At 44.9% G+C, this 13,346-nt stretch overlaps 2 protein-coding genes across 2 annotated transcripts; both read left to right on the top strand.

The window, feature by feature from the left end:
• The first annotated feature begins 1,662 nt into the window (after positions 1 to 1,662).
• LOC102448509 (olfactory receptor 5V1-like) lies at positions 1,663 to 2,625 on the top strand. The gene has a single exon (XM_006132663.3). It carries the CDS (start codon positions 1,663 to 1,665, stop codon positions 2,623 to 2,625), a length of 963 nt encoding a protein of 320 aa, XP_006132725.2.
• Positions 2,626 to 10,594: 7,969 nt separating this feature from the next.
• LOC106732668 (olfactory receptor 1M1-like) lies at positions 10,595 to 11,557 on the top strand. Its single transcript, XM_014578337.3, has one exon. It carries the CDS (start codon positions 10,595 to 10,597, stop codon positions 11,555 to 11,557), a length of 963 nt encoding a protein of 320 aa, XP_014433823.3.
• The last annotated feature ends 1,789 nt before the right edge of the window (positions 11,558 to 13,346 follow it).

Below are 13,346 nucleotides of genomic sequence, written 5' to 3'. Positions count from 1 at the left end.
CTATTCTGGATTTCCATTTTCTATCACATAGTTGGGATGGACCAAAGTCAACCCATTCTTTCCACTGCCGGTGTAGACTCAGGTTATATTAGTGCACCATAAGACAGTGGATGAAAAGACTGGAATTTAGGATAGGTCTACAAGCGTGCAAGGGAAAAGGAAGGAAGAAATCACAAAACTATGTGTCCTGATTTAACAGTGAGGATCTGCTGCATCTCTTTAAACTAATCTGTAATTTATTGCCCAAAACCTTTGGATAAATAAACTCTCTCTCTCTTTCTTTCGTGCTCTGTATTTTTTTCTCATTCTGCCTCTTTCTTTCTTTCCTTTTTTCCTAAAATTTCTCATTTTCTCTCCCTTTTGGATGAAAATGACTCACCATTTCTCCCTTGATGAGTTTTCATTTTTATTTTTCTCCTATTTCTTTATACAGCGTTGGATTCTGATCTCAGCGGCACTTGTGTAAATCCACATGAAACTGACTCAATTTACCCTTGTGTAACTGACATCAGGAAAAAAGAACCCAGGGGGTGAGCTTTGCTTTTTGTGCAAGTCTCTTTGTTTCTCAGCTGAATCAATCAGCGCTCTAAATCAGTGTTTCTCAACCTTTTATTTAATAAAGTACCCCTTTTTCAAGAAACTAATTATAAGTAACCATTTTTTTAAAAAAATTATAAGTACCCTCTTTTAAAAAATAAATGTATATTAGTACCCCCAGTACCTACAGTTTTCAAACACAGAAAAAAAAATTCTATCATTGCAACACAACTTAATCGTAGATGGTTGGGCAATGAAATTTTTGGAGATAAAAAGTACCAAAATAATAAAGCACTGTAAAACTTAAAACAAACATTCAGTATTCTACAAATGTCAGTTGTGTTGACATACCCCCCCAGTCTTCTCTTGAGTACCCCTAAGAGTACCTGAACCACTGGTTGAGAAACACTGTGCTAAATTATTGTTTTAATCAGCTGGAATGAAGGGCAGCTGGTTAGAACTTCCTACACACAGCTTCTTTGGTGTTTTGGTTTGTGTTTTATGGGGGATGGTTATGCTGCATCTAAGCAGTGCGATTCCCTGCCTGGGTAAACTTCCCCACAATATCGTGGATGGAGTTATGGTGCTAAAACTATCAGCGAAGTCTCGGTAGCACAGACTAGCTGCCTGACACAATCGTATCTGAGATCTTAGGAACGTACACAAGTGGCCACTACAAGGCATTGTCTGGGCTGTCAAATTCAAATGGCTAATTTTATCCTGCTAGCGTGCTCAAATCTAGTGCATCTCCACCCGGCCAAGCTGGGAATTTCATCTCCTCTGGCTGAACGCCAAATCGCTTCCGTTTACAATCTATTGACATTTTACGTCTTTTAGCTTTGTTGATATGACACTGATCTGATAAAATTACTTCAAAACCCTGGTTAAAAGTCTTTATTGAATATTCAGGGGAACTTAAGGGTCTTAGACTGGGCATTTCTGCAATTCATTAGGGTTCCAAACTCTTGGCTCATCTTGGCTGGAAGTGTAACACCTAAATGCAACACGTCTTCCTCTGTTTATTGACATGTTTCCAATGGAGAGATATAGGAGAATGATGTGTCCTACTCCAGGTTGGGTGCACTCCATCAATATTTAACGGTTTTCTTTTCCTAGATACATTTTATGGAGACGGCGGAAGGAAGAAACCAAACGCCCATCTCAGAATTCATCCTCCTAGGGTTTGGGAACGGCCCCGAACTGCAGCCCCTGCTCTTCATGCTGTTCCTAGTGATCTACCTTGTGACCGTGGCTGGGAACCTCCTCCTCTTTGTGCTAGTTGTGACTGATCGTCACCTTCACATCCCCATGTACTATTTACTGGGCAACTTGTCCTGGTTGGAGACCTGCTACAGCTGCACCATCCTGCCCCGGCTTCTGGACAGTCTCCTGACTGGGGACAGAGCCATTTCCATTAAGAATTGTTTTGTGCAGTTGTATCTCTTTGGCGTCCTGTCCTCTACAGAAAATATGCTGCTTGCGGCCATGTCCTTTGACCGGTACATAGCCATCTGCCACCCTCTCCGCTACACTGCCCTGATGAATGGCCGGGTGTGTTGCTGGCTGGTGGCCGGGGCGTGGCTAGGTAGCTTTCTTCTCAGCACGATAGTAGACAGTTTGTTGTTCCAATTAACCTTCTGTGGTTCCAAAGAAATCGACCATTTCTTCTGTGATTTTGCACCCATCATAAAACTGTCCTGTAGCGACACCCGGACTCTGGAGCTGGTAACCTTTGTTGTCGCTGCCGTAGGGTTCACTGCCCCCTGTCTACTGCCCCCAATATCCTATTTTTTCATCATCTCCACCATCTTGAGGATCCCGTCCTCCTCCGGCAGGAAAAAGGCCTTTTCCACCTGCTCATCCCACCTCATCGTGCTGGTAGTTTTGTATGTGACCACGATCACCGTCTATCTGGTCCCCACAGCCAACACGCCCAAAGTCGTACACAAAATATTCTCTGTTTTCTACACAGTCCTGACTCCCTTGCTCAACCCCATCATCTACAGCCTGAGAAACAAGGAGGTCAGCGAGTCCCTGAGAAAAGCCCTTCTGAAACTCTCTGATTTTGGAAACAGGCATAGAATCTGAAAGGACAAACTTTTGCACAAACTAAATAGAGGTGGACTGATAAAATGTTTTTTTTTAAATACAGTCTATCTGAATCCTTGAGAACAGGGTTACTCTTTCTTTCTTTCTTTCTTTCTTTCTTTCTTTCTTTCTTTCTTTCTTTCTTTCTTTCTTTCTTTCTTTCTTTCTTTCTTTCTTTCTTTCTTTCTTGTTGCTCAGGGCTAGGGCTGGGAATTTGTCAGATGAAAGAGTCTCGGCAGGTGTTTGAGAGGTATGGGGGACTGAATGTAGGCTTTGGGGAAGCTGAAGTAAGAGCTGGAGGTGAGGGGTGCAAGAGTTGGACAGGGGGTGCAGGCCTCAGGGCAGACAGTGGGGAGGAAACAGCATCAGTTGGACTGGTGTGTGTATGTCACCAGATAAATACCTCCCCACGAGGCAACTTCCAACCTCCCAACGAATTCAATCCTCCATGTGTTGTCATCCTTTTAGTAGACACAACCTGGTGGACGTCACTCCGGTCATCTGAAGAAGTGGACTGTGCCCACGAAAGCTCATGATCCCGTCGACCTGTTTTGTTAGTCTATCAAGTGCTACCAGACCATTTGTTGTTTTTTCAGTTTATCTCAGTATAGTACAAACATTCCACCATCCTGCGTATCAGTTTAATCAGACACGCCCAAAGTCTTTGTAGTTCAGAGAAAAGTCTCTCGGTTATTTCACTACAAGGGGCTTTATGTCAGGCCCAATATGGGGCACAAGAAATAACTGGCTGCTCCACTTCAGACAAGGGCTGGCAATAGATTACCTGTGTGAAAGGTGAAGTAGCATCATTACAAGGAAACCATCTGACTTTGAGAAGAAATTTTCTATTTCGTCATCCACCATGTCGGAAAGAGTAGGAGTCCCTGTTCCTTGAAGGGGAAGACAAATGAATGTGCATGATGTGACCCCCATAGTCTTCATAGCGATATTACTATGATACCATCATGGGTCAGTGATGATATCTTGTGTGTAAGATGGGTCAGTAGAGGTGTCAGTGGCAAAGTTATGATTTGCTGAACATAATTATCCTACTTCTATGCCAGTGCCATAGTTGCATCTCAAGTTATGAAGAGTGACTATGTATCTGTATTTGAAATATAGTTACGCCTCGTAGTTCACTAAAGGTAAGACGTTTTCAGCCCAGGTAGATGCTGGAGGAGGACCTATTCAAGGTAATGAGCCACTAGAGAAACCAATAGGACTTAAGAGCAGCTGATCTCCCACCTTGGGGACCTTCCTTCCTTCCTTCCTTCCTTCCTTCCTTCCTTCCTTCCTGCCTGCCTGCCTGCCTGCCTTCCTCCATCCCATTCTTCTTTCCTTTCTTCCTCCCTTCCTCCCTCCCTCCCTCCCTCCCTCCCTCCCTTCCTTTCTTACTTCCTTTCTTCCTCCATCCCCCTCTCTTCCTTCCTTCCTTCCTTCCTTCCTTCCTTCCTTCCTTCCTTCCTCCATCCCACTCTTCCTTCCTTCCTTCCTTCCTTCCTTCCTTCCTTCCTTCCTTCCTTCCTAGCATTCATCTCACATACATTTCATACCCATTTCTTTATACCAATTTTCACACAGAAAGAGGCATTCTTGATTAAAAGTGGGCTTTTCCCCCCTCCCCCCAAACTCACATTTCAATAAAGCATTCTAATTCCTCTACCCAAATTGTGCAACAAATTCAGCATCTTTGGAGTAGTCTCAGGTCTCCTCCACTCCAATGGGAGCCAAAGCCATTTGCCCTTTAGTGATTAGGGTATTCTGTTTTCAATTCTGACTGAAAATTAGGTGGCAAAAGTTACCTCAGCAGTGAGTGGGCACTTTTAATTAGGCGGTTTTCTATGCCTCTGTTGCTGGAGAAACAAATATCAATTGTCATTTGGGGTTGGAAGTGTCAATGTTCGGCCATGGGAAATTCCTGTCTGTTGTATCTCTTTGAAGGGAGCAGGCAGCATTAGAACACCTGTATCTGTATTGCTATAATGTAAACATAAAGCTGAACGGCCAAAATGTGAATGTTCATGAGACCCGACTTCCCTCCCTAGCTAAATAGGAAGAATGCATGAATGAAAATGACAAGAAAATGAACCCCAAAGGCAGTAAGCAACAGTGCTTATCTCTGCCTACATAGTGTCACCTGGGTCTCCCTCACTACAGAGAGGAATGTGTTATGGCCAGAAAAACAACACTTTTGCCAGCAAAATCGAACACGAATGAGTTGAAGAATAAAATCTCTCCGAGTCCCCCTGGCATTTTTTGTACTGTCTGCCAAGTTTGGGGTCCTGCTTTTTTGAGAAAGTGGCTCGTCATTTCCCGTCTCTCCTTGTCATTGGTTAGATGTGTATTGTTTCCCTGAGCACCCATTCCCCCCTCCTGCTGTCCCCTTATGCACGAGTAGATGGGGTGCACAGACAGACATACAGGGAACGTTGGGTCCTCTGGTGCCAGCTCTTTTGGATGAATGGCTGATTTGATCAGCTCCAAAAGATTCATGACCGGTACTCCAGGGGTCTGGATAGCTTGAACAAAAATCAATTTAAATCTCTCAGGACTTAGCATCCCACCCCATTAGAACTTTTTAGACTGTCTTTAGAGCACACAGTGTGTGTGTATGTGTGTGTGTGTGAGTGATACCCACATTGAATAACTTTCCTGGATGAGGCGGGCAAGATTTCATTCACCTACACTAAAAACAAAGATATTGTGCTACAGAATATCTGTCTAACTCTCTATAGATCTCTGCATCTGTCTATTTGTCTCTCTAGTTAAAGTTGTTTCATTTCATATGAATAATGAAATAGGCATTGACACAGTGGTCTCAAATTACAGTGGGGAAGGTCTAAGTTGGATATTAGGAAAAATTATTTCCCTAGGAAGGTGGTGAAGCGCTGGGATGGGTTCCCTAGGGAGGGGGTGGAGTTTCCATCCCTGCAGGTTTTTAAGTCTTGGCTTGACCAAGTCCTGGCTGGGATGGTTGAGTTGGGTTGGTCCTGCCTTGGGCAGAGGGCTGGACTCGATGACTCCTGAGGTCTCTGCTGGCCCTGGGACTCTATGGCTGCATCTAGACTGGCAAGTTTTTCTGCAAAAGCGGCCTCTTTTGCGGAAAAACTCGCCAGACATCTACACTGGCCGCTTTGAATTTGCGCAAGAACACTGACGATCTAATGTAAGATTGTCAGTATTCTTCCGCAAATACAAGGACTCTCCTGTTTGGGAAAAAGCCCTCTTGCGCAAATGCTTTTGCACAAGAGGGCCGGTGTAGACAGCTGAGAACCGTTTTGCACAAAAAAGCCCAGATGGCAAAAATGGCGATTGGGGCTTTCTTGCGCAAAACCATGTCTAGACTGGCACGGACACTTTTCTGCAAAAAGTGGTTTTGCACAGAAGCATCCGTGCCAATCTAGACGCTCTTTTCCACAAATGCTTTTAACGGAAAAATGTTTCCGTTAAAAGCATTTGCGGAAAATCATGCCAGTCTAGACGTAGCCTATGACTATAACTCTGTAAGAGCACCCAAAGCAACCTAGAGACGTTGACTACAAAAAGGAGGCTGCAAGTTGAGTTTAGAGGCCTACAGAGTTTTGGAGCAGCCAAGTGGAGGTTTAGCGAATCCCACTGAGGTAGAATTATGGGATTGCGGCTCTTCTAATGGTCAGGAGCCAAAGGCCATTTTTTGAGTATGTTGCCTCGCATCTGGGAATAAACAATCAGGGTTCTAACCCCAGCTCCCCAGATGTGTGTGTGTGTGTGTTTACATATTTACAGTGTTGTAATTATCCATGGGCAGCATGGATTGGTTACAAAAGAAGCCCAAACGTAGCGATTCTTCTGTGTGCTACATGTGATAGTAGAATCCTAGAATTCCTGGGTGGGCAGAGACCTCAGGAATCATCGAATGCACTCCACTGCTCAATGCAGTATTATTGCATGTCACATTATTTTTGAGATACTGGAGAACTTTCATGTCCACAATGGCCCAGATTGTCTTTTCGGTAATGCTGGTGTGAAAAGAGTAATTCCACTGACTAGAGTGGGCTTACCTGACTCACTAGCTTCATGATAAATACATTGTGCTGTAACCACAATGCAAAGAGAGGAGTTACACCAGGAAAAATTTGGACCATACCACTGAAAACTCCCTGCAACTTTCTAGCAATATTTCAGAGGACACGACACGATCAGTGTTGTGGTTAATTAATACCCAGAGGCCCTAATTGCAAACCCTTCATCCCCATTGGGACATATGAGCTAAGGCACAGTTTAGAGTCCATCGAGAACTTCTTGCGTTGTGTTTGTACATCAAGAGTTTATTACCAAATTCCCCAGTTGCTGCAAAGCAACAAACTGATCAGGCTTGGGGCAGTCAGCTGGGCTTTCCAATATTTCAAATTCAGTGACTCTGGCTACTATCTAAATGTTAGTAAAACATAAGGATAATTTGATAGCTTTGGCCCATTACTTAGTGGACACATGTCTAAGCCATGGAGACAGCTCCAGACCTAAGACCTGGGAGATATGTGTGAAGCTAATCAACGGAGCATCAATGTCTTCCGATGAAGAGAGACCTGTTACTTATCGTTAGTTTTGTCACCAGTTCAGCACTGGGGAGGCCACATCTGGAGTGTTGCTTCCAGTTCTGGGCCCCCCACTACAGAAAGGATGTGGATGCCTTGGAGAGGGTCCAGTGGAGGGCAACCAGAATGATTCAGGGGATGGAGCACATGACCTACGAGGAGAGGCTGAGGGATTTGGGCTTATTTAATCTGCAGAAGAGATGAGTGAGGGGGGATTTGAGAGCAGCCTTCAGCTTCCTGAAGGGGGGGTTCCAAAGAGGCTGGGGAGAGGCTGTTCTCAGTGGGGGCAGATGGTAGAACGAGGAGCAATGGGCTCAAGTGGCAATGGGGGAGGCCAAGGTTGGATATTAGGACAAACGATTTCTCTAGGAGGGTGGGGAAGCACTGGGATGGGTTCCCTAGGGAGAGGGTGGAATCTCCATCCCTAGAGGTGTTTAAGTCCCAGCTTGACCAAGCCCTGGCTGGGATGATTGAGTTGGGGTTGGTCCTGCCTTGGGCAGGGGGCTGGACTCAATGACTCCTGAGGTCTCTGCTAGCCCTGTGATTCTGTGATTCTATGACTCCATATCTTTGGACTGGGGAGATGTGAGTAAACGTACAGTGGTTATGGAATGTACATGGATACAGTGACTAGCAAGCTGTAGCAATAAACTTTACCGACACGGGTTACTTTGTCTCTTCAGTGTATTTGCTCATGAACCAAGGCGGGTGAAGCAATTCGCTGTATCATTCATCGACACAAAGTAACGTTGTTTTGATTGCAATATAATTAAAGAGAGACTGATGATTTAGACTGGTTTGTGCACGGTCTCCGCTCAATCTCTCCCCAGGAGACAACTGCTCATCATGAGCCAGCCCCTAAAATATAAGTTGTATCCAGTTAGTGGATACAGAACAGCTGCCAAACCGTTCTTTACCTCTCTACGCCTCCTTTGCTCCAACCTCGGATTCTGATCATCATGAGCCAAAGTCATTTGTAGATAAAGGGACAACTCTCAGGTATTGACTAGAAGGGGTCTTGTGACAGGCCCCACATGGAGCAAAGACAACATTTCTCTTCTCCTTCGCTAGAAGCTAGAATCCGTGTCTTCCCTGTTCGCTTCCAGAATCCACAAGGACCGGTGCAAATCAGGTGTCCAAGCAGGAATTTTCAAAGGAGCATAGAAAGATTGGGTGCCTAACTCCCTTAGGTTCCTTTATGATTCCCAGCCACTGTCAACACATGCATTGAAACTTCTTTCAGGTGGCAGCTTAGGGCATGCTTTTCAAGTTCCAGGTCTAGGACACATGCTGAGCCGTGAGCTTTATCTTAGATTTTTTTTAACTTGGGAGCACTCAATTCACTCCTTCCCCTGAAATACAATTGAGATTGTTGAATTTTCATACTATTCTAGGAGATCTACACCTCAAAAACCTCAAATGAAGCAAGAATGCCACTGATCGCAGGAATTCTGTGGGCAATAACTTCCTTCACAAGAATACATTTAACTTTTGTCTTTGAGTCAATAGTGTCCCATTTCTGTTATTTACTCTTGGGCATCAGTTGCTTTTGATGACTTCCCCTTAGGGGATTCGCAATGAGACTGTCCTCGCACTGTTGTTTTGTCTTTTAAAAATTAATAATAACTATTCTCTTACGCAATAACTTTGAATTCCCACTGGCAAAAATGTCAAAGGAGATGACTTCATTTCTCAGACAGAAGAAATTGCCAGCCAGGAACGACATATATTTCCGTCAACAGGAATAACAAGGAGACACAGCAAGAAGTACTGTGAGATCCACACCTCCAGGTAGGAGCGTAAAGCTGCATTTGATCAGGTAATAACTCTTCAGACTAGCAATAGGAGTGGAAAATGCAGTGCAGTGTCTATAACCTCTGAATGCGTGACTGACGGGTTAGTGTGAGCCGCGGATAGCAAATGATTATTGGTGAGAAAGTGAAACCATCACAGTTAAAATGCAATGATCTGATTTCGAAAAGAAAAAAAATATCTGCTCAGACATCCACCATGCCAGAAAGAACAGGACTATGTGTAAATCAGTGTAGATGGGTTATAGGAAAGCATGGGTTTTATCTGGAGTATTGTGCCCAATTCTGGGCCCCTCTATACAGAAATGATGTGCATACATTGGAGAGAGTCCAGCAGAGGGCAATCAAATGATTCAGGTGCTGGAACACATGACTTATGAGGAGAAGCTGAATGATTTGGTTTGTTCAGTCTGCAGAAGAGAAGAGTGAGGGGGGATTTGAGAGCAGCCTTCAACTTCCTGAAGGGGGTTCCAAAGAGGATGGAGAGAGGCCGTTCTCAGTAGTAACAGACGGGAGAATGAGGAACAATGGTCTCACGTTACAGTCTAGATTGGATATTAGGAGAAACTATTTCTCTAGTCGGGTGGGGAAACACTGGGCTGGGTTCCCTAGGGAGAGGGGGTGGAATCTTCATCTCTAGAGGTGTTTCAGTCCCGTCTTGACCAAGCCCTGGATGGGATGGTTGGGTTGGGATTGGTCCTGCTTTGGGCAGGGGACTGGACTCGATGACTCCTGAGGTCTCTGCCAGCCGTGGTCTGGCTCTGTCATTAACATAAGAACAGCCATTCTGGGTGAGAGCAAAGGTCCTTCTAGCCCAGCAGTGCCCAATGCCAGATGCTTTAGATGCAATGAGAAGAACAAGTGATCGATCCATTCCCAGCTGATGGCAAAGGACTCTAGTGCATCCTGGCAAATAGCCTTTCATGGCCCAGACCTCCATAAATGTATCTGGTGTATAACGTAAGTGTCTCATTTTTTCACTGTGTCTAAGCAGTGTGATTCTCTGCTTGGGTAAACTTCTCCACAATAGCATGGATGGAGTTATGGTGCTAAAACTGTCTGCGAAGTCTCGGTAGCATGGACTGCCTGACACAATCCCATCTGAGATCTTAGGACCATACACAGGTGGCCACTGCAAGGCATTGTCTGGGCTGTCAAATTCACACTGCTAATTTCATCCTGCTAGTGTGCTCAAAGCTAGTGCATCTCCACCCGCCCAAGCTGGGAATTTCATCTCCCCTGGCTGAACGCCAAATCACTTCCCTTTACAAACTATTGACATTTTACATCTTTTACATTCATTGGTGTGACACGGATCTGATAAAGATACTTCAAAATCCGGCTTAAAAGCCATTATTGAATGTACGGAAAAACTTAAGGGTGTTAGACAGGGCATTTCTGCAATTCATTAGGGTTCCAAACTCTTGGCTCATCTTGGCTGGAAGTGTAACCCCTAAATGAGATGCATTTTCCTCTGTTTATTGACATGTTTCTAGAGGAGAGATGCAGGAGAATGACTTGACCTACTCCAGGTTGGGTGCGCTCCATCAATATTTAACGGTTTTCTTTTCCTAGATACATTTTATGGAGACGGCGGAAGGAAGAAACCAAACGCCCATCTCAGAATTCATCCTCCTAGGGTTTGGGAACGGCCCTGAACTGCAGCCGCTACTCTTCATGCTGTTTCTAGTGATCTACCTCATGACCGTGGTTGGGAACCTCCTTATCGTTGTGCTAGTTGTGACTGATCGGCACCTTCACATCCCCATGTACTTCTTTGTGGGGAACTTGTCCTGGTTGGAGACCTGCTACAGCTCCACCATCCTGCCCCGGCTGCTGGACAGTCTCCTGACTGGAGGCAGAACTGTTTCCATTAAGGGCTGCATTGTGCAGTTGTATTTCTTTGGCGTCCTGTCCTCTACAGAGAATATGCTACTTGCGGCCATGTCCTTTGACCGGTACATAGCCATCTGCCACCCCCTCCGCTACGCTTCTCTGATGACCAGCAGGGTGTGTTGCTGGCTGGTGGCCGGGGCGTGGCTAGGTAGCTTTCTCCTAAGCACGATAGTAGACAGTTTGATGTTCCAATTAACCTTCTGTGGTTCCAAAGAAATCGACCATTTCTTCTGTGATTTCTCACCCATCATAAAACTGTCCTGTAGCGACACCCGGACTCTGGAGCTGGTAACCTTTGTTGTCGCTGCCGTAGGGTCCATTGTGCCCTTTCTACTGCCCCCAATATCCTACTTTTTCATCATCACCACCATTGTGAGGATCCCTTCCTCCACGGGCAGGAAAAAGGCCTTTTCCACCTGCTCCTCCCACCTCATCGTGCTGGTAGTTTTGTATGTGACCACGATCACCGTCTATCTGGTCCCCACAGCCAACACGCCCAAAGTCGTACACAAAATATTCTCTGTTTTCTACACAGTCCTGACTCCCTTGATCAACCCCGTCATCTACAGCGTGAGAAACAAGGAGGTCAGCGAGTCCCTGAGAAGAGTCGTTCTGAAACTCTCTGATTTCGAAAACAGACAGAGAATCTAAAAGGGCAAACTTTTGAATAGAGATGGACAGATAATGGGGGTTTTTTTAGATACAGTCCATATGAATCCTTGAGAATAGGCTTACGCCTTATTTACCTTCCTTCTTTGTTCTGCAAAATATATGTTCATTTTTATGGCTCTTTCTTTCTTGCTTTCTTGTTGCTGGGAATGTGGGGGATGAAAAATTAAAAATGAAAAATGAAAAAGAAAAAGAAAAAGAAAAAGAGAAAAGAAAATTAATGCATTAAAAGGAATATAAATTGAACAGCAAAAAACAGGAATCAACTCTCTGCCCATATAGGCCAGGTCTTCCTGAAATTGAAGATTGACACTGCTGTGATCGATCTTCTGGAGTTCGATTGAGTGAGTCTAGTTACAACTGGCTAAAACGAACACAGAAAGTGCTCCTGTTGTGGACCGATACTCCTGCTTCTATGTGGAGTACAGGTAGCTCTCGTCAGTCTTCCCTTTTAGTGTAAACCTGGTCTTCTCATCTACAAGACCTCTGTTGCTACAGGAGGAAGTTTCTTTTATACATAAAACATTTCCCCCCAAAATTTGATTTTTCTCCTAGGTTTTGGGGCCCCGCTTTCTTGACCAAAAAAGTCACCATCTCCCATCTTGCCTTGTAATTGGTGAGACGGCCTAGTGCTTCCCAGATCATCCATTCCCCTCCTGCGGTCTCCTGATACAGGACCGTAGGGGATGCACAGACAGATGTGTAGGTAGCTTCTCTTTTTCTGACTCAGGCTCTCCCCATCCCCCATCGTATTATTTAAGATGGTAGTTGGAGAGCTCGTATGGTATGTGTGTGTGTGTGTGAGAGAGAGAGAGACCCACATTTAATAACTCCCCGCCCCAAACCTGAGGTGGGAAATATTTCATTGTCCAACATTAGAACCAAGTTCATTGGCCTATGAAAAACTCTCTCCCCTGCCCCCTTTTTCTCTTCTTCTCTTTCTCTCTCCTGTTGGTCATAGAATCACAGAATCACAGTACTTGAAAGGACAAATATTAATCTATAGGAAAATAGAGATCAACTACTATTCTCTCTTAGGGTATGTCTAGACTACATGGCTCCATCGACGGAGCCATGTATACTAGTTTACCCAGCATAGGCATTAAAATAAACATGGCTGCCGCACTGTGCCAACAATCAGCTGATCCAGCACAGCGCAGCAGTCTAGACGTGGATCTGTCAGCTGAGAAAGCCTTTGCTGACCGATCCTGTAAACCTCATTTCACGAGGCATGAGGGGTCGGTTGGCAAAGGCTTCCCCAGCTGACAGATCCGCGTCTAGACTGCTGCACTGTGCCGGATCAGCTGATCGTCGGCACAGCATGGTGGCCATGTTTATTTTAATGAAGCGAGGATTATTTAACTCCCCGCTTCTTTGCCTATGCCGGGTAAACTAGTTTACATGGCTCCGTTGACAGAGCCATGTAATCTAGACATACCCTAAGGCTGTGTCTAGACTGGCAAGTTTGTCCGCAAAATCATCTGCTTTTGTGGAAAAACTTGCCAGCTGTCTACACTGGCTGCTTGAATTTCTACAAAAGCACTGACAATCTCATGTAAGATCATCAGTGCTTTTGCGGAAATACTATGGTGCTCCCATTCGGGCAAAAGTCTTTTTTCGAAAAACTTTTGCGCAAAAGGGCCAGTGTAGACAACAGAAATTTCTTTTCCGCAAAAAAACCCTGATCGCGAAAATGGCGATCGGGGCTTTTTTGCGGAAAAGCGCATCTAGATTGGCCATGGACGCTTTTCCGCAAAATGTGCTTTTGCGG

This window comes from Pelodiscus sinensis, chromosome 30 (assembly GCF_052426305.1).
Source record: "Pelodiscus sinensis isolate ZL-2025 chromosome 30, ASM5242630v1, whole genome shotgun sequence".
In the NCBI taxonomy this organism is placed as follows: domain Eukaryota; kingdom Metazoa; phylum Chordata; order Testudines; family Trionychidae; genus Pelodiscus; species Pelodiscus sinensis.
The sequence above is the reverse complement of the archived record's forward strand: the minus strand, read 5'-3'. Positions and strand labels throughout refer to the sequence as shown.

What these genes read in the sequence shown, in the direction of transcription:
- LOC106732668 (XM_014578337.3), top strand. Translation starts at nt 10,595, where the DNA reads ATGGAGACGGCGGAAGGAAGAAACCAAACGCCCATCTCAGAATTCATC.
- LOC102448509 (XM_006132663.3), top strand. Translation starts at nt 1,663, where the DNA reads ATGGAGACGGCGGAAGGAAGAAACCAAACGCCCATCTCAGAATTCATC.